Source organism: Pygocentrus nattereri, chromosome 17, assembly GCF_015220715.1.
Source record: "Pygocentrus nattereri isolate fPygNat1 chromosome 17, fPygNat1.pri, whole genome shotgun sequence".
Taxonomy (NCBI): Eukaryota; Metazoa; Chordata; class Actinopteri; order Characiformes; family Serrasalmidae; genus Pygocentrus; species Pygocentrus nattereri.
Window position 1 is genome coordinate 24,710,991 of NC_051227.1, and position 27,441 is coordinate 24,738,431.

General features: G+C 39.1%; 1 protein-coding gene across 4 annotated transcripts; it reads right to left on the bottom strand.

Moving 5' to 3' along the window:
• Window positions 1-172: 172 nt before the first annotated feature.
• On the bottom strand, window positions 173-26,859 carry mag (myelin associated glycoprotein). Of its 4 annotated transcripts, none has more exons than XM_037546384.1 (13): window positions 26,758-26,859; window positions 16,986-17,068; window positions 14,602-14,700; window positions 12,723-12,796; window positions 12,245-12,613; window positions 10,110-10,406; window positions 8,554-8,811; window positions 8,091-8,351; window positions 6,142-6,450; window positions 4,222-4,321; window positions 3,611-3,713; window positions 2,920-2,973; window positions 173-2,606 (listed from the first exon to the last, which is right to left on the bottom strand). In XM_037546384.1, exons 4-13 carry the CDS (start codon window positions 12,766-12,768, stop codon window positions 2,448-2,450), a joined length of 1,956 nt encoding a protein of 651 aa, XP_037402281.1. In that variant the 5' UTR covers window positions 12,769-12,796; window positions 14,602-14,700; window positions 16,986-17,068; window positions 26,758-26,859; the 3' UTR covers window positions 173-2,447. The 4 variants fall into 4 exon arrangements, with proteins under 4 accessions (XP_037402281.1, XP_017552380.1, XP_017552381.1 ...); XM_017696891.2 differs by lacking the exon at window positions 26,758-26,859 and adding an exon at window positions 21,882-22,011; XM_017696892.2 differs by lacking the exons at window positions 2,920-2,973; window positions 26,758-26,859 and adding an exon at window positions 21,882-22,011.
• Window positions 26,860-27,441: the final 582 nt, after the last annotated feature.

Genomic DNA, 27,441 nt, shown 5'->3' on the forward strand with positions numbered 1-27,441 from the left:
CCCACTCTGGCCATGTTCTAATATATGGTAATAATGTCTTTAACATCCATCCATCCATCCATCCATCCATCCATCCATCCATCCATCCATCCATTTTCTAAGCCGCTTCTCCGTCAGGGTCTTTTACATGACTTGTGCAATTCATTTTAACAAAAACAATCAAAAGACATACTTTCCTTCTCATTTCACTTTAATGTTTGCTTTAAGGAAGATGGCATTGAGGATGAAAAGGTTTTTTAACAAAAAGATAACAAGCAAAACATCAAATACATGATTAGCTCTGAACAATGCTTTTTTTCATTCAAAGATTGCAGAGTTCCTGTCTGAATTATTACGTAAATAAAGAAAAAAATATTTTCAACGTTATCATCGTCACACAGTCAGATGCTTACAAATGTTTTTTTTTTTTACAATACACAAAGGGAAAAATTAGACTGCACTAACAAAACTGTCATAATGTTTGTTTACAAATAAATAAAACATTGTGAAGCATATGTTTGTGTTCTTAAATAAGGACAATCAGTGTTACTAATTGCATATTTAATGTCATTTTGTGCTGGAAATCCTGAAAAACATTGAGCAAGTATATCATCTTTAATGTATTTTCAAGGATTCATAACAGAGAGCAGATACATATTTACACATTACTGTATCCCTTTACCAACCAAGGTGCCTTTAATGAATATGAATGTAAGGTAAGTCATTCTATGTGTTACACTGTTAGTAATATCAAGTTGTATGAGTTTTGAGATTTGAGATATGTACATACATTGTACATCAAGATAACTTATTCTAATTAATTTGATACAACCTCAATAGAGTTTTTTAAGAATAAATATACATTTATCCAAAGCACCGTTAAGTAAAGTGATACTTTTCTGCATGATGCTTCTTTTTTCTTTTGTCTAGCAATGTGTATTTATTTAATGGTTCTCATATGACTCTCTGCTTCAGATACCTACTTTGACCTGTTGGATTGCATTCTGCTATACTGGTTGGTTCAACCTATATTTTGCTACAACCATATCCAGTCATAGAGTGTTAAGTTTTTAAAACTTAAGTCTGTCAAAGTGTTTTTGTTCAGAACTGTGAAAAGTTGAGGGCTGAGTTTGTTCAGCATATGAACGTAAGACAACACGCAATGATATGTCGGCAAAAGAAGGGCTGTAACAGTCCACTTCACTCCTAATGTTAGTTTATCTGCCATTTGTCTTACACGTACAGTCCTAGAAAGGTCCTTGAGCCTATGACTACCTCTCTTTTTGAAATTGTACTTCAAGCAGTCGAACATTTTCCCTTAACGAGCCCACCATCTTTTCTAAGGACCTTTTCTAAGAGCGCATGTCATGTGTCATTTTGTCATAAGCGAACTAAAGAAGCTTCTGTTCCACTGAAATGGTAGAGAATCAAACGACCCAAAACTTTGACAGCTGTTCTGTAAACCATCTTCCAAGAAATTGGTTCCTGCTCAGTTGCTCACATGGGGAAACAATTTCGTTATCAGTTAATATCTGCAGTGGAAACCCAGACACTTAAAACAATCACTTTATAGCACAATGTCAGAGAACCACTGAATGCGTATTGCATTGAGTGTATAACCTGGTACATTTAGGATGTGGAGGAGAAACCCTCTGGATTAGCGAAAACATTCTGTCTGCAAACCCCCAGTTGGAGGTAGTGCTAGAACATCGAGATACACTGTCTCGTTCCCTGACGCTTCGGCTTGCTGCGGACACAGTGTTGAACCACCAGTGGAAAACACTCTTGAAAATGAAGGTTCCTAAATAGTTCTTGGCTTGGTCATATGGTTACAATGTTTACATTATCTGGAGGTTCTTCACACTAAAACATCTCATTTCCAAAAAATGATTCTTTAATAGTCATCATTTGAAAGATTTTTAGGGAACCGAAAGTAGTTCTTCTGTGGCATCACTCCAAAGAACCCTTTCTGGCACCTTTTTTTTTAAGAGTGTAGATCTGGGCCTTCTCAGACTAGGACCACTGATGTAGGATCAGATTCCACTTTTAGTTACTATGTCTTTACAGTCAGGAACAGATCCCATTTCAGCACTCCTACTCTGAGGAGCTTTATAAGTGTGAGCCCTGGGCTGCAACCAATCAGCATGCACTTCCCTTGAGTTTTTGATATAAAGCACTTTCAAAAACCTTAATATATATCTTTCACAATGGGAATGCTGCTGAAAATATGATATGGTTGCAGCTAAGGGCTGAAGCAGAAAGCATGTCAAAACAAAATAGGAGAAAATCTGATGAATAGGACATTGCTACAGGCAGCTCCAGCCAAAAGAATTATGGCTACGGTAAATTCGGAGTAAGTAAAAGGGGAGTGAAAAGACTGATTTGCAAACAAATTGGGAGGAGGAATTGACATGGCCCTAGTGGCCACCATATCCCTTTTTGTCGAGGCTTCAGGGAAGGATCGCGATTCATTTGGCTTTGATCTCTGTGTAGTCACTGCCATCATCCCCCCTCCCTAAACCTCCCTCGCGAGGGCGCCCTCGTACGAATTCCAGGGCTGCGTAGTTCAGCTCTTGCCTCTCCAGGCCTGCCATTGAGCCAACAGACTGGTAATCACCGTCCTCTCCCTGCAGAAGAGCAAGGAAATTCTGCATTAATGTAAATTGTCACCTGGTCAGTTTCTCCAATGTGTGCCCTTAAAATAATGTTATGAGATGGCAAATTGTTAGTTAACTATAGCACAGGCAAAGGAAGCAGGCATGATATCCTGTTAGCATAGACAATAGGCAGTCGTATTAAAGCAAGGTTACAAGTGAATGAGGCACAAAGAATCTGCTGTTTAAAGGAATAGTTTCTCACTGTTGTCTTTCTCTATTGTTTAAGGCTAGTATTCGTACTCCAATCATTGATTTGTGAGCTCGTCTTAAGTTGCAGCCTTACCGTGCTCTCCTCTAGGATGGAATTAAACTTAGAGCCCAGCAGCTCAGTCTTAAGCTGTTAAGTTAGGAGGAAGAAAGAGAGACAGAAAATGCAGAAAAGCGATGAAGGAGGAGAGAACAGTCAGGAAATGCTTTGAAGCTAAGGCCACACTATGACTCTTCATCATAAACCACCATCCATACTTGGCATGCAAGAAAGTCTGTGATGATCTTGCATAGATGGCAAGACCTATGTATGCTTTACCATATAAAGCTGCACAAATAATTATTTACAGACAGATAAAACACACTGTTATTGCCTTTTCAAACTGTTAGCGACCAGCAAAATCCCAATCCTGCCATTTCAGGGTTAGATCTTAAACCACCAAAACAGACAACAAACACATATTTTCCTTGCTCCTGTTGTTATTACATGTAGGAATTGGGTTTGTAGATTTCTGTAAGTACAATAATAATATAAGGTATTCCGCAGTCTATTTACAACGGGAGCTGGATAACTACTCAGTCCTTTGTCAATGTATGCAATAGAGATTTAATGGTGGTGATTGGTAGAATGTGATTATCTTTTCGCAGTGATTGCATAGCATCTAACAACCCCAAGACATCAGCAAAAACCACTGTAATCACAACCGCACATGTAAAAATGGTATTATAATAATATATGTATGTCATTCATTAGCATAATATCTCACCACTTTTTTCCTGAGACTTTGTTTGTCCTTCTTGACTGCGCTGTAGAACATGGAGGGATTCTCCACTCTAGATCCCACGTCCTGCCCAGGGTTGCCATTCTCTCTGGAGGGTGGAGTCAGAGGATCAGACTCTGTCTCACACGGAATGACGCCACTGACTAGCTCAGGGCAACACTGTAAGCCTGGGCATCCATTTTAATAAAAAGGGGATCGCTTTCGCCTCCCTAACCAAGAGGCTACTGCGATATAATTGCTTCTGTAATTTTCTTCATTGGGAAAAACAAAATAGTGGTTGGATGTTTGCTGAAACACTTGAGGTTAAGTGGCTTTGCTTTGCATAGCTTAGCGGTTTGAGGCTAGAAAGCAATGGAGGGGCAATAGAGCCTGTCTTGTTAGTCTGGTCATCTGGAATCCACATGTCATATTGTTTCCCTACTCATTGCACAGATACCGTCTTACCATTTGATCCAATTGTTTCATCTGTGGATGGGTTATGGTTTATATAGCAAATGCCAAAAGAAACACATTTGAGAATGGATGACTAGGCTTGGGTGTTTCCTTGTTATCCCTCTTTCCCCAGCTGTGTCCCATAGGAATCACAGGTTACTCACTTTTTGTTATTTTGGCCCACGTATCTTACAGCTGCAATGATAAAAGCGATGACTGCCACTCCTCCAATGGTTCCCACTATCACAGCCATCATGTATTTTTCTGAAACATGGCATAAACTCTGAATTAGAAGAATTTCAATATCTTCAATTTTCCACATGTCAAAGATTTGAGCACTAAAGTTTATGTCAGTAGTGTAGTGGATTTCTTGATTTGGATGATTAGAGTAGAACATCTGAGTGGTAAACTTGTACATATTACCAACTGCAGTTTTCTTTTTAACTATAAATTAGACACATATCACATTAAAAGAAGTTACAAAACATAAGGTGTTTTGTCAATAAAATTAAGCAAATCTCCCTAATTCATTTTATATTACCCAATAACAGTAAAGCTGACCTTAAACATATAATCTTAAAAGAATGGTTCAGCAAAAACATTTTCCATTTATCTAATAGTCAACAGTCACCCAAATGTTTTCTGTAAATCCATACTCAAAACTTCTCTCATCCCACTTATGACTGATATAAATATTAAAAACGTTACAGTAGCAGGCTGATTAAACATCATCATTTTGAGACGCAACTGAGAGCGCTATGCAGCCAACTAGCCAGAGATTGAGAAATTTCTCTGGTGCCTTCACACCTTCATTGTTTGGTGTGGATTTATCACACCTTTTTTTCTTTTGTTCACTCCATTTTGATATATATGAACACTCCGCAAACAGACAGCTGAACTGCGTTCCAGGAAAACCTGCGGGTCTCTGTCCAAACGAAAACTGTTTGGTTCGGGGCTGGTGGGAATGCTTTCTCTGAATTCAACAGAGCTGTCTTTCCTTTTCTAGAAGCATGTCGGTGCCGTACTGTCAGCATAATCTGCCTGTTTTCATGTCTGACTTTTTACAGACTCCCAGCACAAGCTGCTGTTAAAAACGACAGACGAGCCAATCAATAATAGCGAAGAGATGCATTTGATTCCAACATATCGATCGTAGCAGAGCATGTTTTTGGCCGAGCATCAGTGACCTGAGTGGTTAAACTAAAACTGATAAACCAATGAAAGAGAAGCAGAAAAAAAAGAAAAAAGAAGCAGATATTAAGTAAAACTGATTATTATTGTTGATTGTGACAGCGCTAATCCACAAGCCCAGTTGTGTGGAGTGTAGTTTGACTATTTCAGATGTGGCACTAAACCCTCAAAACTAAAGAGTCCAATGATTGCTCATCTGGGGATAGCCATTGGAGCATTTTCAGTGAACATACATACAACAGACTGCAGTTCCAGATCATCAGCCACATCTCCCTCATAAATTTCTATTCTTATCTCTGCTCCTTTTAATATCACTGCAGACATTTGTATATTTAACGTTTTTTTTTAATATATCTGCAAATTTTGCAAATCTATGTACAACTGAATGATCTTAGTCTTTCCAAGATTCTCAGGTTTTCAGTGTTAGCATTTAGGAAAGAAAGAAAAAAAGAAGATTGTATTAAAAGAGTTGATTTTAGTTTTCCTATGTGCTGCTATGCTTTGTAGTTATAAACAAGCTGGCCTTGGGGTGGAAACTGTTGAGAACCCCTAGTTTAGGACTCAGTATGACTGACTGTGAACTATTAAAATGAACAAAATGTCTCTGTGTAGCAGAATGCAGCAGGTAGCAACTTCTGACAACAAATGTTTTGCTGAATTCTGTGAAACTTTAATGAAGACCTTGATGTGGTTTGAGTGGGTTGAGAAAGGTTTTGTGGTGCATTTGTGGAAAAGATTTGGGCACCTGTTGACTTCTAGTGTTTGCCAGCAACATTAGCCTTGAAGCTCCAGGTTAAAACTAAAGAAGCAAAATCTGGCCACTAAAAATGTCTGATCAACTACGTCTTGATTGTTCACCGAAACTCTCCTTGAAAGCTGGCTTATGAACTCACTCTCTTGCTGCAGCTCAAGCCGGATAGTCTCAGTGCCATATATGTTGCTGATGCTACAGTGCACATGAACAGCTGTGCCACCATTATTCCCCCTTTCCCCCTTTTCCCTCAGTTTGATCATGCCGGTCGACGTGTAGCCATCTGAATGCGTGTAGTAGTTGAATCGGCCATTTGTCTCGTTAATGGTGATGTTGAGGTCAGGCAGGTAGAACTCAATGGAGGGCTCAGGGTTCCCTGATGCCATGCAGACACACTGTACTCCCTCTCGTACTATAGTGCACTTGGAATCTTCCAGTAGAATGGGAGCAACTACAGAGACAAAGGGAAAAAATATGAAATATATTCACGTGTTCATATTTATCTACTTCCAGTTGGATCTTTCTAGTATCACTGTTCTACTTCTTCTAACACTCAAATATAATTGGTTTCCTTACAAAACAGTCTGTATTAAGGATTTATTCCTCAGGAGTGATTGACCCTAAATGGTCAAAGGTCCCCTAAAAACCAAAGAATAATCTAAGTTTTGACCGAAGCTTTCTTCAGTAGAAGTCCCCTGGAAGTCGAGAGGTTTTATGTTTATTTTGTAATAATATCAGTTGAACGTAGAGCTGGGCGATATGGCCAAAAATGTTATCAGGTTAAACTAAATTCATATCGGTCGATATCGATACATATCACGTTAAATGTCAAATCATTATTTCTTTGAAGTTTGAAGGCTGATTTTTGCTCCTGGGTGGTTAAATCCTTTATAGTCGGAACACAACAAACACTCACCAGACAGTGGAACATTTCACAAATCTGTCATGGGACAGTGGGAGAAAGTGTCTGGTGAGCTGTTTTTACCAGCTGGAAAAGCACGGCCTCAGTGTTTGTAATAGTCATAATTTAAGAAAGAAAACAGATTATTTTTAGATATCAGGTGATGAATATTGGGCTATCCCGTTACAAATGCTATACAAGTGGCCAAAAACAGCCTTTCTGTCATCAGTCCTACCGCAACCGTGTCAGAGCAAATCACGGTATTCAAACCCAGCTAGCAGACGAGCTTCTCTATAGTAGTTTGAGGGCTGAACCGAAATATATGTAACACCAGTTAAACGGAGTCCTGCTTTCAGGTAAGTTTAAACTAAAAGCGGTTCTTTTGTGTCGTGTTTGATCTACAGTATCATCAAATCGCTGTTGTGTAAAACAGCTAGCCTGTAAGAGAGCGTTCTCCCGCTCTCCAGTACCTCACAGCTTCCTCCGTTCACTTTCGCTTAAATCAGGGCTGTAACTGTAACATGAACTCACTTCATTCTTTCACTTTCTTTGCTTGGGAATGCACTAATACTCAAATATGACTTTTTGACGGCGCTGTAGTTGAGAGGATTGTGATTTAACGCTGCTAAAGCTTATTAGGGTGTACAGAAAGAGGTGAGTTCACTGGAGATCAGCACAGCTACGCCACTGATCTTGTCACTCACACGTGGTCACAGGAGAACAGGTCGCCGGTCGCTCCACTCAAACAGGGAATGTATAACTCCACGTTTCAGACGTTGCTAAAGTATATTTGGCGACCCTTTTTTTACATGTCGCCCCTCCCTCTCCAATCATGTTGAAAAACATGGAAGTGCGCCCTGTCCTGGCGACAGCAGAGTAGTGTCGCTTTCCTTGCAGTAGAAAACGCCACCATGGCTGCTGCTGAATGTGGAAGTGTGAGAGAATGGAGTATTATATCTCACATTTCTTATCGCTCTATCCTGGAAAAGTTCTATCTCATTATCGCTTTATTGCCCAGCCCTAATTGAATGATATATTTTTAATAAGCAATGAGTGAAAAATAATTAATATGCTATTGCTGGTAATAACGGATTTCTAAGAGCTAAGGACATAGAGGGTTAAGATTAAACTTAATCATTAGTCTTTTTCTAACACTTTCAGCTCAGATAGAAGTTAAGAAGTTATCTTACACTCCACGGTGATGTTTAGAGAGCTGCTGGAGCGGCCGTGTTCATTCTCGGCCAGGCAGCGGTAGGTGCCATCGACCTGCGGCGTGATCTCCAGCAGTTCCAGTATGGACACCTCATCGGCTGTTATTGTTCCTACCAACTCCCCATCCTTTAGCCAGGTAAGTGTGGGAGCAGGATTGCCTTGAGTGGTGCAGTGGAGAGCTAGAGAGGAGCCCTCCTGGACCGTGAGGGAACCATTCACCCATGGCTCCCTTGGGGGATCTATGGACACCAACAAACCACGCAAGTGTGTATGAGAAACAGTTCAGTCACAGAGCCAATGGGTTTTCTGAAATGTTCAGATGTAACATCTAGATAGGAATTATGAATGGGTGTGTGAAATGGATGGATGGATTAATGGATAGACAGTGTTGTGTAAATTAAAGGAATGAAGGACCATTAAAAAGGGAACCAACAGACTTACATTTTACAGCCAGATACATGGAGGTGTTCATGATTCCATAGCCGTTGTCCCCTACACAGGTGTATACGCCCTCCTGCTCAGGAGTCAGAGACTCCAGATAAAGCGAAGCATTTGAGGCTGTGTCCGACATCAACTCTTCATCTCCAAAAAGCCAGGAAATCCGTGGCACAGGGTTGCTGTCCACATCGCAGTGTAGTATAACCAAACTTCCCTCCATGACCTCCTGGGATACGTTCACCCACACTGTGCGAGGGGGATCTACAGGGAAAGAGAAAATCAGTCTGAGTATGGAATACATGAGCAGTTGAAACATCTGCTGCTTTTCTTTTTGGTATATTTCACTGAAAGTTCTTGTTTATTCAGTCAAGGAGGGTGAAGACTGCAGGTATTTGCTCTAAGACAGCTGAAGCCTTCTGTAAGTTCCTAAACATGCTTTAAGTAGAATACTAATGACTTGACTATGGGATTACATAGATGCTCTGACTGAATCTGCACGCACAGTGCAGTAATATATGCCATTCAGTTCATCTGCCTGGGATCTGGGCCAGCTGGATTATACTGAACGTCCAGCTGCAGGTGGAATACAGCACAGATGGGATTTTCAGAGCTGTGCCTTACCTGCTCAGTGGTTTTGGCATGAGTAAGAACAATGCTAGTTCTGCTAAAATCTATTGCCAATAGGGATGGACTGATTAACGCTTTGATGGACTGATTCAATTAGCAGTTTTCTGGCTTGTGACTGAAGATTGGCTGAATGTTAGTGTAGCTTGCTCAACCTCATTAGATCTGTTGTCTTCTGATCCTGTACTCCGGTTATTCCAAATGAAATGGTTTGTTTTTCTAACTTCATGATTATGACATTATGACTTCATGACATTACATTTAAAAACATTGCAAAATACACTTTTTTTCTGCATCAGATTTGTCAAAAGCAGCCAAACCGAAGACGTTCTCATTCCTGACATTAATTTGGCCCACATATTTCAGCAGACCGGCACTTATTCATCAACCAGATGGAAGAAGCATCGTCTGGTCAGCTGGTCTCTGGTCACATATTCAATACAGAAATATTTTAATCACTGTAATTTTTAAATCTTTTGGATCTGTAGTCCGTTGATCATTCCATTTTGAATTGGCAGCACCCTGATCAAGAACCATGTCTATTTTTGGATTCTGGTTCTAAAATGGTAATATACAGAACCTTGAACACTCAAATAACTTTCTTTGCATGGTTAAATGGATCTATGAAATTGATATAGAACCCTTGTCAAAAAGGATCTATATAGAACCACATAAAACACAGTACTTTACAAGCTTTGAATATGCATTAATATTTCTGAACAAGTACTCATTCTCAAGATCAACCTTAAAAACAGTAATATTTGAAGTGTTTTATGAGTCTGTCCGACAGAACAGATGAGCTTACATTTTAATCCACGACACTTGCAGCACTAGATGAACCTCTTAACATCTATCATGATACAAGTCTATTTTATTATTCAAAATATTTGGTTAATCCCTAATTAGAAGATATATTGATGCTTTAAATGGCTTACACTTGATGTCCAGAGAGATGAGGCGCTCATAGACAAAGCTTGTGTTGGGGTAGTGAACCCTGCAGCCCAGCAGCTGGCCATTATGTATAGGTCTTGGCGTGAAGGTGAGTGTGCTGGCCAACACTGCGGTGTTGCTGTCCTCCACATAGTCTGAGGTGAAGAGAGGTTCAGGCAGGTAGTCTGTGTACATCCAGTGGATCTCTGGAATCATGTCTGGGCAGTTGTCCGGCGCATAGCATGTCAAGTCCAAGCTCTCATCACTGACTATCTCTGCTGGGACATCAATGTTGGGCTGATCTAAGAAAGAAGCAGAGGTCTCAGATGCTTTTTCATTTTTTATAATTAAAACATATCTTACTTTACCAAGTTCAAGCCTGTGTCCCAAAGTGAGCATTAAGCAACAGGCTACAAGAGTATGGTGTTATTGTAAATAACAGTTACAGATCATCACAGTCATGATGTTATTCTCAATAACACTTTTCAAAAACGTTCAAAAAATTATACTAAAGTTGCAAATTAAAGTCACTTTGGCAGTTCCCCTCTTGTCACTGGAGTGGTACAAAAGTGGTCAAGGGTACAAAAAAGTAGTTCCAACCAATGGAACTCTCAGGGCTTTCTTCAACTTCCTCCACGATGATTTTCAGCAACTTAACAAAACACATCTGTAGTTTTTGTTCATTTTTAATTAACAATAATAATTGTTGCATTTAAACTCTAACTATTGTACTAATACTCCTAATTAATTGTCAAGTTTTCATCTGAAACAAAAGTAGATTTTTTTATTTTACCATGCTCAACAATAATAATAAAAAAAAGAAAACCAAACGAACAAAAAAAAAAAAAAAACTAGTGCTACTTTGGTAAATACAGGCAGCTAGGCTAACTCTTCCACTGGTTAGGCCTTAAAGACTGTACATATTTCTAATGGGTGGGACCAAACATGTGAGAACAACCTCACTCTAAGAGGCTGTTATGCACCCAGCATCAACATGCATTTTTTGACTGTATCACATTGAATAAAAACACTACATGTAAACACACCCAGGATGCACTGATCAGATTCTGATCACTTAACAACATTTGAGGTGGTTAGAGATGAATCTTAACCACATTCAACACATTGTAAATGGAAAGCATTTTCTATATCTGCACACAATTACATAAGCGGAAATTCCTCAATTTCAAAAGCAATTACAGCAGCTGGACAAAGCCTTCACTCTGGGTAGCAAAGCATGAGATTACAGTAGGTTAGCAGAAGTAAATCTAAAAATGTAATATGCTTTTCACGCAGCCAAGTAAGGTCAGATCTCATCTTTTCACACAGGGGTGCATTTTAATGAAACATATAAATGGAAACTGACCAAAATAAATTCAGATCAGATCTGAGCATGAAACACATATTAATGCAAAGTGTAGACAGTCTTTATGTCTTCTCAAAAGCCAATGATTGTGAACATTAGCAGTAGCCTTACCAATGTGTTTCAGTAGTTAGATATTCAAAACTGCTCTATGCCAGGGCTCTTTACTGAGTCACCCTGTTAAACCGCTACATGCAAAATAAAATATATAGTAATGTCTGTTACATATGGAATGTCTTTTACAATGTCTCTTTAATCTAGAATGGCCAAAAATGTTCATGTGCACCAGCATTATCATGGGGTACTTGTCAAAATTAGCATTAAAGTAAAGATTTTCAAGGCCTGAACTGGTTCCAACAGATTACAGCAGGGGTGTCCACTTTTTTATGCACAAAGTTAATGTGACTACAGGTATTAATTCCAAAAAAGCAGAAGAACACATGACCAATGATTTGAAGACTCAGACAAACTGATTTAATGAGTAGAATGAGTTGTGCTCCAGCTTGTTTAGTATAAAAACATGTAGCCACACCAGCCCTGTGTGGACACCCCCGCTTTACAGTAAAGTAACCATTTCTAATTAAGTAACCATAAAGTAACCAGTTCTAATTAAGTGATGATTTGCCAAGTTAATGGAGTAATACAAATATAAAACAACACAGGTAAAGCCCATTTGAGCCAATTGGATTATGTGGTCAGAACAAACCACTGTATAATTTACAGTAAACATTCTAAGCCATAATTGACAGCCTTTCTCATTATAGTTGGAGGACTTACCCAAGACTTTGAGCTCAGTGAAATCTGGGTAGGTGTAGATGTTTGCTCCTCCTAGATCTGCTCTGAAGTAGTACCTCCCTGAAAGTTCAGTTCCAACATTGTTGATCTGCAATGTGCAGTTTTTCTGCGATAAGTCACCCAGGAGCTTGGTCCGCCCTTTGTAGCTTTCATGTACAATTTCCGTGCGAGACTTATAAACAACTGGAGGGAAGAGTTGTGGATATGGCTGGCCAAAGTACCAGATACCATGGGTGCCCCGGTAAGGCCTGACGGCAGAGGGGTACGTGAACGTGCATGGAATTACCACACAGGAGTTAGTCATGGCTGAAATATCCCTGGGCATCCATACAGTCCACTGAGTACTTATATCTGGGAGAAAAGAGAAAGAAAAAGCTTAAGTGAAGATGTTCTTCTCGCTTCTCCACTGGCTCCATATGCTATAGTCCACAGCAAATAAAGAAACAGGTTGGTTTATTACCTCTTACAAGCAGCAGTAAGGGCAGCAGCAGTTTCAAGCACTTCATGATCTTAGTTTATTGTAGGACCATTAACCTTAAAACAATTCAGCACATATTCATTAGTCATCAAAGCACAAATGAAGATTTAGAGAAAGAAACTTTACATGTATGTTTGATATCATTTTGGACACTATAAACATTGTACACCACAGTGAATAAATGGCATAAATAAATAAATATTCAGAAATATTTTCTAATGGTCCGGGTTGTTTCTAAACATTTGGATGCCACATCCTACTAGCAACATGCTATTAACATCCCCCATTGACTACGACCTTAGGTTTTCAGTGAAACACTAAAGCGCTATAAGTAGCAAGCTAACAAGAGAACAGAGCACTGAGCTAGTATCAACTCCAAATGTGTAACAAATTACTGCACAAAGTAGAACTTTTGAAAGGAGGGCCCTTTCAAAGACGAACCCTGATGGTTTGGGGGCCTTAGCAACCAGCATATACATCTTATAGCAAGAAACAGCCCTGCTCATTATAATATATAATTGGTTTAAGAGATGTTTATAAAGTTTCATTGTCATAAATACAATGGGAGGTCAGACAGGTGCTGTAGGTTACTTTGCCTGATTTAACTTTGACTATGTAGAAACTCGTCTTTCTTTTCTAAAAGACGTAACTTTAAGGTGTAAGTGTCTTTTACATCTTATCACGCAATCACTCAACAGCAAATTATATATAGTGACTGCTAATACTTGTGACTGCAAAATGAGTTACTTAACATACGCTATCATGCAAGAGTTTGAGATCAGTTCAAATATTACAAAGCAGTTTTTTAAAAGTTGGGACATCGCAGGGCAGACAGACAGACACAGTCACTCACACACTCACACCTAGGGGCAATTTAGCATGTCCAATCGGCCTGACTGCATGTCTTTGGACTGTAGGAGGAAACAGAGAACCCGGAGGAAACCCACGCAGACACAGGGAGAACATGCCCCACACAGAGAAACTCCACACAGAGAGGACCCCGGTCACCCAGCCAGGGAATCGAACCCAGGCCTTCCTCACCGTGAGGCAACAGTGCTACCCGCCACGCCACCGTGATAGTAATATAGTACTGTAATATAGCATTGAAAACTTTATTATATTAGCATATGTTTGAAATTATTCTAATATACTTTCCCTCTTCAATTGTACAGGTTTCAAACATGTAGTATGAAGCTAATGAGCTGTTAAAATTAGAAAAATTGAGCTTAAAAATGAGCTCCAGATTCTACTGCACCCACAGTAAAGTTATCATGAAATTAATATCCTGAACGTATTGCATTTCAAAATGTCACATCTCTGGCCTGGACTCTTCAGGCCTACTGATCACCAGCTCTGCCCTCCCTTTCACCACACTCACAGCTGCAGATCATTAGCCCTTTCCTTTTAAAGCCTCCGTCAGACTCATGGACTGTTTGTTTGTTGATTCTGGTTTGTGGATCTACTAAACTGCCTGCGCGTGCATCCAGTCTCTTCTGCTTTTGTAACACAAAAGTAGTGATAAAATCCTGTGGCAGATCATTTTATAAAAACACTATGCTAACCAGAGCATTACAGTATGTTATCATTTAATAACTTCTTCTAACCTGTTTCCAAAATAATTATCTATGATAAAAATGTTGAATAAAACATCTAAACATGTCTAGTTTAATATTCAGTTCAACAATGTAAACGTTATTGCATATAAATAAAATAAAATTAGGATTTACAAAGTGCAGAAGCGATTCCCAACTCTTGAGTGGCTGTGTATTGTTTTATATTAGCACTGTGAAGTTCTTTGATGAGCTGTTTTCTGCATTTTGTTTATTTGTTCATAATGTTAATTGAAATTGAGGAAAACCACCTTGAACTGCTGGTTGGGAGTCAAACAGGCACCAGGTTTATTCCCTCTCTCGCGTGCTCACTGTGGTACTCTCGCTATAGTTCAGCTCAGCTGACCGCTCTACAAGAAGACAACAGAAAAGTCAGACACAGGACCAACCAATGACATTAGCATTACTCCCAGCAGAAAACACATACTCACAGACACACACACACGCATATACATCAGACAGTCCGCACCTGTTTCCTACAGAGCTGCAGTGTGTGGGAGAACAGTATTGCTCATTATAATGGCACAACGTCAGCCTCTGCGTCTCTGACACAAATACTGGTCGCACTGTTTGGTAAAATGACACATCATTCAGAGGTCGTCATCCAGAGAGGCACGGCATCACCAACTGCTTCTGTTTATTTTATTTATGGGCTGAGGAGGCATGCTGTCAGAGTGAGTCCCCTGGTTTATGTCATGCATTTTCTTTTTTCTTTCTTACTCTGTCTCTCAGTCTGTCTCTCTATCCCACCCTCTCTCCTTTCTTTCTTTCTTTCTTTCTTTCTTTCTTTCTTTCTTTCTTTCCTTCTCTCTCTCTCTTCCTCACTGATGTTCTCTGTGTCACAAACACACGCACTCTTTAAGCACCCTTAAGAACAGACGGGGGGCCACAGATGGTGGGCCTTGGAATGGATTGTAGAAGAAATCTGAAGATCAAACGCCTTATGCACTGATGAAAATAGAGAAGTTTTGTTCATTTTTGGAAGGGAGAGAAAGGTACAAAGCTTGCTCATCATTCATTTTACAAATAGTTACATACTGCACTGAAATAGTCACTTCATCACAGACAAGCTGACCGGAGTTCATAAGCCAGATACACAAAAGCATCCAGACAACCCTTCTATCTATTTAAATCAGTTACTTTAAAGGGCCCATATTACATAAAAATCTTGACATATTTACATATATCCACTTATTCAGCATACAGCAGTTTAGCTCTGTCCATTTAAATTGAAGTTAAAAGGAGTGTTGTGGCCTGGACTACATTTTGAATGAGGCAAAATACAGGGTTGTTAATCAGAATTAATCAGAAAGGCACAGTAACAAAAACAGCCCAATATTCAGGCAGTAGCCCCCAAACAACCCCCCCCCCAAACCTCAGGAACCCTCCAGACAGTTGACAATTTTCCTTCAACCCTATATGTTGTAAGCTGGGTTGGATCAAAAATGCGAAACTACTATTCTAAGATAAAGAGAGACAGGAAAATAGTAATGCAAGGATATTTTAGTACAAAAATCGAGACAAAATGGAAAAAAATACAAAAATGTGCAGACATTGCTGACATAGATATTCAGTTGTGCAAATAAAGTTGGGTATAATCTCCAGAGAAAAGCACTGATCAGTGGAATGGGGTACTCTGCAGCAGCCACATATGAACCAAAGGTCACCATGCTTAATGCTAAGCATTAGCAAGAGTGATTTAAAGCCCCCAGCACTGGGCTGTGGAGCAGTGGAAATGCAGTGACTAGAGTGACTGAAGACCATCCAGTATGTTGGAAGGAGATGTACATGAAATGGCTCTTGCGGCTGAATGCAATCAAATATTTATAATAATTTTGCAAGAATTAGCATGAAGTCCTTCGAGAAGAGTAGAGGCTCTTACTGTCACATATACTGTATGTGGACCAGGGTGTCCAATCTTATCTGCAAAGGGCGAGTGTGGCTGCAGATTTCCAGTCCAACAAAAAGCAGGATATCACCTGATCAATGGTTTTGAGGCCTGAGACAAACTGATTAAACAAGTGGAGTTAGATGTTTTCCAGCTTGTTTGGCTTACCATAGCCAAAGAATCTACCACACAATTTAAAAACCAGGTTGAAAATCCCAGGCCTCTGAAAGACCAAGACATGCCAAGACAAACTAACATCACATACCAATTAAAACCTTTGAACACTTCAATCTGTGTTGTCCTACACTCTTAAAGAAAGGGTAAACAGTTTTTAGAGGTATTCTAGGAAAAACGTTTGCTACCTCATATGGAACCTTTACATTATGTTGTGGTTCTTTAAACGTTAAAGGATCTGGATGCTCATGCATCACATTTGCAAACATTATCCTTTTTATTTATTTTATATTTTATGTTTATGCAACCAAAAATGGTTCTTCTGTGGCCTCCATGTAAAAACCCTTTATGGCACCTTTAAAACATAATGACTGCTTTTCTTAAAACCAGTTCATGGAAGCAGTGCAAACTCCATGCATCATACCTACGAAGACCTAAACAGCAGACAGCTATAGCTGAGAGAAAACATTTCGTGTAGTTCAGGCAGTGAGACAATGCTCCAGCAAAACAAACAGAGCATTCATAGCAGACAAACAAGTCTCTCACATCATGACCAAAGCACTTGCCTCATACCAGCTCCAGCTCCCTGCTCTGCCCTGGCCTTCTGAAGGCTAAAGCACGGCTCTTCCAGCTCCGCTTCTCCAAAAGCCCCACTGCTGAAGGACAGGGACAGAGAAAGAAAGAGGGAGACAAAGAGATGGACAGGGAAAGATAGGGAGAGCATAAAGGGTGCATTAGCTGCGGACTTGTGTGAATGCGTGCCGTGGGCAGTAGTGAATATGCAGACATTTCTCTCCATACTTAAAAAACCCACACCAAACATTCCACTCCATGCTATCTGTCAATCCACTCTGCCCATTAATCCCTTCTCAAAGCAGCCTTCCTGGGTAAGACTCGGGCCTACACCACTTTGCTCTTCATATATATGCTCTACAGTGGTAGAAGCATCAGCACACACTATAGCACACTTTAAAATGTTCAAATCATCTTCGTTTTAAAAATTCGGATATCTTACACTTAGTAAATGTTCTGCAAAGGGGTCTTTGTGTGATGCTACTAAAGAACCATTTTTGATTCCCTAAAGAATCTTTCTATGTGTGGTTCTTTAAATATCCCTTTTTGTAAATTTGATGTGGGATAAGAACTTTTTTAAAGCTTAAAGAGCTTCAAATAATGTAAAGATTATAAGAGAAGCTCTTGAATTGTTACATTATGTGAAGGACACCTTAAACCCTTAGAAAGTAGTTTAGTATTAACTAAAAACTTTAGTAAACTTTAGTAAAAACTAATCTCTTTTCCACACACTGGGCCTTGTTCACCAACTGTTCTTTAGAAGAAATTTCTTGTTAAATCCCACTTACATAGTTTTCATGAAGATTCTGACATTCACCAGTGTTTTTTTTTTAAGGTTGGATTTGTTCTTAGGTAAGAACAGAATCTACACACACTCAAAAGCATAAAGGGGCAAACAGTTCTGTGGTTTAAGAACACATCATGAATCTGATGTAAACTTTTTCTAAGGACCTTTCTCAAGAACACATTTCAGAAAAAAATAGGAAGATATTAGTGAATGAGGCCCATTGTTCTTTATAAACCAAAAGGGGTTCTTCTAAGGCATCACTCAAAGAACCCACCTGCTTATAACAGCGTGGACTGAATAAATGGTTCCTGTTGTGCTTATAAAGGCGCTGCATGGTGTTGGATGGGGATTTTGGTAATGTATGTCATTGTGATACTCATGCATTAAACTGTGGTGGTAGGAGTGTGGACTGTGGTTTTCTTACTTTAGTCTTGAGTTTAAACTCCTCAAACCTGAAGAAACTCAACCTCAATCAGAGGAACATAGGACATAGGACTTAATATACTATACTAAAACTCAGAAGCCATGTAGGCTCACTGGTGCTTTTGGATAGCAAATACTATAGCTATGTTTGCATTATAGACACTGTGAGCCCTGGTACCTATCACCACCACTAAAGAAATCAGTTGTTATGTTTCTCTACAGTGCACCATTTCACATCAAACCACTCTCAATGGCCGTGTTTAAATCTTATCCATTAAATTCTGTTGAATTTCTTTTGAAAAATCAATTGAATTCTACTTCTCTGTGATTAAAACATCCTGAGCAGGAAAAAGTGAACAACCATATGTGGTAAAGATGGAAGGGGATCAGTCAGAGTGAAAGTACAACAGGGAGCCTGTGTAAGTTCATGACACACAACATGCCACAGCAACCCCACACAGGGATAAGTCCCTCCCACACAGACATTGCAGCACACGGCTCTATGAGACTGCTATTGCAACCAAGCAGCAACATGACCTTTCCCAATGATGCTTATCTGTCTGTCTCTGAATGAAAGAGAACCTAACCTTGACCAACAAACACGTAAGCAGCTCCCAAGCTTGGATCAACCAATCAGAAGCAACTCTGCCCCCTATATAAAGCAGCATGCCTCTACAGTGGGGAGCATCTCTGTCAAAGAATGAATGCTGGGTAGAATACTTTTTGTAAGACATTACGCACGGCATAATACAGACATGAACATGGCCGTTGGAGTGAAGATCTTATTTAAATGCAGGGCTCCATTTAATATCTGTGGTATGAGTGTTTGTTTTGTGTTAAAAGGAATAAAAGTATTTTTCCAGAACAGGTCTATGCACAGCTTGCTTTGCTGTTAGCATGTGACGTGGACCCCATACGCCTGCACAGGTGCTCACTAAAATTACCAGAGGACCAGATGGTCCTAAAACATGACTGCTCCCTTGTGAAAGAAACAGGCAATGCATTTAGATTGACATTACAATGAAAGGAAATTAAAGGTTATATTATTATTATTATTATTATGAGCAGAGGTCTTGGGTTTTGTGACCAAACATTAAAATCCAATCAGAATTAGTCAAACTAAACTAAAGCCAGAGCGCCAACAACAGTCTGACAGTTGACCCTTCATTATGTTAAAGATTATGAGCAATTAAATAGCAACCATGATAATACAGCACATTCCTTCACATATGAATAATACTGTGAGCTTTTCTGTGCTGGCAGATTAGTATGTTATTTCCGTGCTGTATACTGTCTTGTAGGGAGATATGGGCAGATGGTGGACTCAGTAGTCGCTCTGTGCTGTGCAGTAGCTTCCTGCCCACACCTCAGGGTGGTTAGTCAGAGGCCCAGTTCCAATTCAGAGGAACCTCTCGTGACTCTCCTCCTCTTATGTGTGCTTTGGAAAATCCGTGTTGCAAAGTGGGTGGTTGTTATTCTTAATAAAAACCTGTCAATCAAATCCAACTGTCTTAAAACTGTGTGCTTTTTAAAGATGAGCAGCGCTAAGCAAAAGTGCAATCATTCTCAAAAACCACCCACCAAAAAGGTTTGAGACATGCAAAGCTATAGTTTAAAAGCAATAAGAAGACACAGAGCATTGATAATAAGGGACAAAAGCAATCAGCATCATTTATCTCTGTTTGTCTTGAAATCAAATCACCACAATCCAAAAATGTGACAAATGTTCAACTGAAAGATAAAATTGGTGGAGTAGTTTGATGTTCTTCAAGGATATGGTTCGACCCATTGCATAGAAGCACAAAGCACTGCTAATCGCAAAACTATTCTTTAATATTGATATTTCTAAGCTGCAAAAAAGATTATCTCATATTCCTAGGGCGGTCGCCATAGTGTCATAATTCTGAAGCAAGTAAGTAAACCTTTTATCTCTAGTAATTTAATTCATATAATTTAAATTAAGATAACGAGATTTTATTCCAGGTTTAGACCATTTCAATTGTGAATTGTGAGGTACTGCCAATATCTAATATTTCACATGTACATGCTGATGCCTATATCTGTGCTGATATATAAACAGCTGTAAAGAGTAGAAATGAGGACTACGTCAACTGGTTATTAGTTCTGTGCAAAGGTCAGAAACTACTTTTCATTTATTTTATTTTAGGTCAATACCACCATTCATTTTTCAGAAAAGACAAAAACATATAATTAACAGAAAACAACTAAATATATATTATCAAATTTATAGCATTTATTATCTTTACCTTTTGTCTTTATTACAGCTTCTGTTCCTTTCAGGATTCTTGCTTTGAGTTTTTCAATAGAAAAAGCCAGGGCTGTTTTCCACACCTCCAAAGTTCAGTCATAGAAGTTTGTTGCATTTTATGCTCCTCACAATCCAAGTAATCACATACACATTCAGTGACTTTGATGTGGCTTGTCAAGTACAATTTTCTTAAATCTAGTCAATAAATTAATATTTCTCCTGTTGAGATTGTTGTGTGTTTATTTTAAGATTATTTATAGATTATAACTTCTTTAAAAAAAATCATTTTTTACTTGTTTTAAGTGATTTTATTGTCAATGTATCGCACTATATTGGCAGATAATTTAGCTTGTTTTAAATGTGCTGATCTAAATAATCTAAATAATCCTATAATGAGGGCATAAGCATCTCAAAGTAACAAATATTATATTAATCAATTAGAATAAGATCATTTGACTTCAAAAGATGTTATTTTTGCAGAGAACCCAGCATCATCCAAATGTTCTGCTTTTCTGGAGTACAGTAAAGACATCATCAAATATCAGTCGGATCAAACATCTGTCTATAAACATCTGTCAATACTATTTTCGAGCAGTTATTTGCCAATACTGCTAAGATTCTCATGTCATCATGCATCTCTAATTTTTATTTCAATTTCCTGGCCCTTGGTCATGAAATGTTCACACAATATAAAGAGTGACTGGGAGAGGAAAAATAAAGAGACCACAAACAGTTAAATAATGAATTTTCACTATTAGTCTAAATGAACATGAAACAGTAGCTGCAGTGTCCTGTCACTGCATGACACAGATAAATCTGCCTGCTGATTACTGCATGACTGAGGAGCATGAAGATTAGACCCCACCCCTTCCACCCCCTCCTTCACCTGAGCACCTCTCTCTCTGTCTTTCTTACACTCCATCCCTGTGCTGGCTCTGTCTCAGTAACATCCTGTGTGCTCATGCCAGTGAAGCTAATCTCCGTCAAGACACCCACTCTCAAGATACTGTCCAAAACAGCACAGCACAGTCATGGGCACCACACCGAGGGGGCAGGTGACCCACTACAGTCTCGGACAATAAAAGCACCAAGATAGTAGAGTCATATCCTTAAAAAACTTGAATATATTAAATATTTCTACAGTATAAACCATTTATCAAATTATAAAATCCCATTTGTCCACCTGTGGTCTGCTCTAAATGTAAACTAATGCAGTTGACACAGTAAATAAAGGCCTTGAGGAGCATCTAAATAGTAGAGCCAAACTCTCCAGGGCTGTACATCACCAGGACCAAAGGGTCACTCCAGATATAAACATTACATACAGGCAGCAAAGACAGAGAAATGTAGGGTCATAGTTTTTACATCGGAGCATAAAAAGGTAGAATTAAATATTAATATTATCATTAAGACTCACCCAGCAAATCACCCCAGGCCTCCTCTCCTCATCCAATAGCGAGCATTAATCAGCAGTGCAAGCAGCCGTACCCTGATACACACTCGCACACACCCCCCTTACACCACCCGCCCTGGATGAGCATCTCTCTCTCGCCTCGCTCTGTACCACGCCCCAGCTCCCTCTCCACTCCCCCTATTCTATATGGAAATGTCAGGACCCCAGTGTACACAGCATTGTTCTGGCCCTCAGGCCATTCATAAACTGACCCCCCGCACTGCCCACTGCCCACAAAGAGACCCACTGTTCCTCTGGCACAACAAAATATGGGTGAGGCAGAGGTAGCTTAGCTTATCCAACAAAGAAAAAGGAAAAAATCTGAGAAGATGAAGACAAAAGGAATAAATGATATGCATCACTTAGGCTGGGTGGAATGAGAAGAATGCAAGAAGCTGTTTGTGTGGAGAATGGATGGAGTAGGGAGCGAGAGAGAGAGAGAGAGAGAGAAGAGAGACAGAGAGAGAAGATGATACAATGTCTTGGACCAGTTTAGTAATGTTTGGCTCTTTTCTGACTTCTCTGGTATGAAGTTGTGCTGACTCACACAGAGGATCAACACAATGTTCCTCCAGACCATTTAAAAATAGCTTTAAAGTGTGTCATCAGCACCTTACAAATAAACAACACAGTCACTCAGGACTGTTTCTTAAGCATGTATTAAACCTGATTAGATCTATTAAAGTCTTAGAATAAACTGCAATGCAAACCTGTTCACCATTAAAAATACACCAAAACTTTACCTGAACCTTTCAATACAACAGTGCTATGATGACTGATGTCATGACATGCTTATTTTTGCTGTTAGCCATCCTGTCTTCAACCATTATGACTTCTGTTACTGGAAATGGTACATGACACTGTGATATCTCTGAACATAGTCTGATAAAGCGACTCCAGACAGCATATGACATCTGCAATGTCGTGTTTTGGCATATTTATGGTGCGATTATGTAGCAGGGTTCAGGAAGAGTTTTACCAAAATCCTTTTTAGTCTAGGCTTAGGCTAAGTCTGGAAAATCAGACATCTGTCTCCAAAGTTCAGCTCAGTAGGGATCAAAACTCAAAATCTGCACATTGCTGTTTCATGAAGCAACTATAGACTTTTAACTGACTTAGACTTTAGACTAAAATCCTTTAGCTTTCAGTTACCATGTGCCTTAATTATGTATATATTTTAATTGTAATTCTATTTTGTCACAAACAAAGTAATCATAACTACTGAAACTACAGGCTGATTCCTTTTTCAAATAAGGGTTTGAACTAATACAGTAAAATCCTCCATAGTTATTATTATTATTTCCAATAAATTCTGGTCTGTGTTCATTGAAACTCATAATATAACAACATATTAAGGCCCATCTTTAAGTAGTATGAAACTACAATTTGTCCAATTCCAAATAAAACTGGGGTTTGATAGAAGCTTACACCCTTGAAAGCAAAGGGTTTCAATTATATATTATATAAATTATGTCCTTAGACTTTCAAAAAAAAAAATGCAAGAAGATGTGAGGACTGGAAGCCTGGACTCCTAGCCAGTTAATGCACAGTCAGGGGGACGTGCTGTATTTAACCTCGAGTCTCTCTACCAGAAGGCAGTCATTTTGGCCTGATGTATGCTTTACGTAGTCTTATGGTACAGATGTGATATCAGAGATGAGGGTGTGGCTTTAGCGAATACAGTATAACACTTATTCATGCTTATGTCATCTGACAATAGCAGCACACTTCTCCAAAGTGAAGTGACGATCTGAATGCTACCCTCAACACCCTCAAACACCCACCATACATCACGCACACACACACACACACCCCTGCCCTTGTGCTTCCACACACAGGGTCTATTGTCTTGAATGCCTGAGAGGAGAACAGGGCAGGCCAGCTTGAGCCTGACACCACGCAACACAGGGAAGTTGATGTACACTGCTGATTGTCCTTCAAATCACAACAATTCCCCCTTTCTTTTTGCAAATTAGCTGCAATATCAGTCTTGACCTTGTTTTTTTCCTTTTTCTCTATCCATCAGTCGTATGATGTATCACATAAAAAATGTACCTTCACCAATACTGCCATGGCAACATCACACTATGTCAACACACCTACACCCCCTCCGGAACGCACTCCAGTTCATTTGTACAGGCCATGATGTCAGCGTATCTCGGGCCAAAGCTCGTGCCCTGCAGAGCATGCTCCTGGGCTCACACTGCTGGAGAAAAGGACGATTGTCCTTCTATTGTGTGTCAGGGAGACAGGCTTGATGGATTGTGCCTGGAGTAACAGACAGTTTTGCGGTGAAATGGAAAGATGGAAGGGTTTGGAGAGAGAGCAGTCATGGAACAGACTGACTCTGATGATAATGTGTGAAGAATCTGAACCAGAACCAGCTTTAGAAGCCTGAGATAAGCATACAGTAGAACTGCATATCATCACTGTAAAAAGAAAAAAACAAATATTTCCGACTTGGCATCTTTTTAGGAGAAGGCACACCATTCCTTACTTTGAATGTAAATTAATATAAAGAGATTTTATTTCAAGCTTTTCTTTTGGTCCAATTATCATGACATTTTCATACAATGTAAAGGGCAGCTGATCTTCTCAAAGGAAAAATGCATGGATGAGAGTGCATGTTACTACTGTCTTATAGCATAATCACTTAAACTTGCTAAACTTCAGCAATATCCACATCCAAGGTCATGACATATTATAATGATGTGTGAAGGACCTGAACTAGGAGCAGCTATAGAGGCCTGAGATAATCAAACAGCAGAGTGTCAGAGCTTTAGTACAGCATAATCACTTACATTTCCACAGTATTCACTTTCAGGGTATATTTTACAGGAATTCTGCAAAGTTTAAAGACACACTCCAGTATTTTTCAACTTAACCTCATTCTCCAATGCCTGTAACTCACTGCTGATTACCACCAAAAAAATCATCAGGAAACCTATTGACTCAAAATTCTCTTATTATAAAAGCCATTGGGCAATTGCTTTCATACCTGTCCAGCTTATCTTATAGGTTTGCTTAGTTGGACAGGTTTTCTGTTCTTCTCACAAAAAAGGTAATTGTCAAAATCATTATCTGTGGTCAAACTAAATGTCTGTGGTGGTTGGAAGGTCCAACAAAAGTAATTGAGCCAAAGCCAAGGCACTCTTCTATCTAAAAAGGAAAAATGCTTTATTTACTAGTTTACAAGAGCACCACACGTAAAGGCTTTTGTTAGTGTGCATTATCTGTTTTATTTGACCTCATGCTACAGGTGTGAGAGATAGTATAAAGGGCCCTTCAACTTACACTTCTTTTCTCTTTTACTTTTTTTCTCCCGTGGTCCAATTATAATGTTTTTGTGTGTTTGTGTACCAAAACAGACACAATTCATCTTCACATGGCCATTTTCTCTTTATCCTCTAGAATTAAATGCTGTTTTTGTTGCTGTGCCTTTAAGGCTAGTGCATGTAAATGACCTCAGTCCTGATTGGCTGCCCTGTACTGTGCCTCATTCAAAAAGCAGTCTGAGCTGAAACACTACACTGTAAAAAATGGCTTATCAGTTGAACCTAAAAGAAATTTGGTACATAGAAACAAGAAAATGAATGTTTTTCAATCAAAATGATTTTTGAGTTGAATAAAACAAGTTCAACTACATGTTACTACATGAAGTATTTATTTGGTTGATCTGATTTTTTGGTCCATTTATTACAGTGTACGTATAACTTCAGCATGAATCATCGGAACTAACCTGCTCTAGGCTGAAGAGGTGGAAATGAGAATGTGCTTCAATGACGTCACACAACACAAAACATTTCAAAACGAGCTGTTTTCGTAGCCTAGTTTGCATGTCAGACTTGGCCTGAGGTTAGAACGCATGTACTGAAACTTACATATAACATCACCAAGTGAGGCAAGTTTGGGTTTCAATCATACAGGTTGTTTAAGAGCGTCTACATACAGACACCAAAGCATAGTCACTAATAATCTATATATTTTGGTCCTTCAGTTGTGACAATAACCACTAAACAACTATTATTTTTTACTGAAAATTAGCACTGTTTTTCATTTTCTATTAAACATCACAACACCAATCTTCAAAATAACTAACAACAATGATAAAGTTTCTGAGTCAAGTGTAAATAGAAGTAGCAGTGTTGTTCAAAGCAAGATGCTGCATGCTCTATTACATGGCCACCTCTTTTCACTCCGGAGGCGATTGAAATCAGTCTGCAATCTGTTTCCTATCTGGCCAAGCAACCCCTGTGAGGGTGTGTGTGTGTAGCACCACCCACTTGTGTACTACAGTATATCATTACACCCTTAACACTTCAGAGCCTCACTCAACACATAAGCACTCATGAAATGAATGTCTGTGTGCTTCACATCAGGCATGCAGTATTAATGTATTTGAACAGTCAAAGTTTTCAAAAGATAATAAATCTACATTTTTATTTTTATCTACTGATCTTTCAAATTCAGAAATGATCATTTAACTTACAAAAATAATAAATAACCCACAAATCACCTCATTTGGATGCTATCACACTCCAAAATGTAGTAAGAGAATATATAATTTCTAGTTACAATATTCATGCTTTGGCAATAGGAGCCTTTAACGGACGTCTACATACTTTTCACATGTGAACTACCCCATATTACACACTTACTGTCTGTGTCCATTTGCAAACAAAATGACACGCTTTGTCACACATCATGTGCTGCTGATCATTCTCAAACATTAACAAAATATAACTGCATAACTACAACCTTTCATTTGTTTAGACCAATGGCATCGTATTTTAAGCATGAAATCATGAATGAGTGGATGATAAAGGAAGAGAAGGCTTACCTTCGTGGATGATCTTCACTCCATAAACAGCCAAAACAAAATGCCAGCAAAGCCAGTATGATGGCAGTCTCTTTCCCTATGGCATCTGTGCTCCCAAGCCCTCCCTCTTCATCCCTGTTTTCCAAACCCCCCACCACACTCACTCTCTTGCACATTCAGCTCAGTTTATCAGCACCATATGTATTCTTTAGCAGTATGTGGTGCTCTGATCATTAAGATGTGGAAGTGCATGGTAACAGTAATCGTAATCTTATTCCGAGACTGGTTACGTCTTTGAAAACATTTACTACCGTGTACAACCATTTTCATGTAATTGGACCACTTTTATTCACTGTATGTAATTACTTTCATACTGTAACTATTGTTCACCGCATATAAATGATGAAGAACTGTTGGCATTCACATGGAGTTGGCAGCCTGTTAGGTAAGGTTCCAAGCAATTACCAAAAATGGTGTGAAAAAAAAAGGACAGCCACAGATCTTGTGGATGAAAACAGCTTTCTCATGAGAGAGTTCAACTGGTGGGCAGTATGCTATCTCTGAAAGCACCACTTATCAGACGTTCCATTAATTGGGCTACAACAAGAACAAGAAAGCATGTCTCTAATAGGCAGAGGAGCGTCAACACTGGACTGTTGAGGAGCAGAAAAAAGTTGCTTTTTGTGTCATAATTAGTGGATTCAA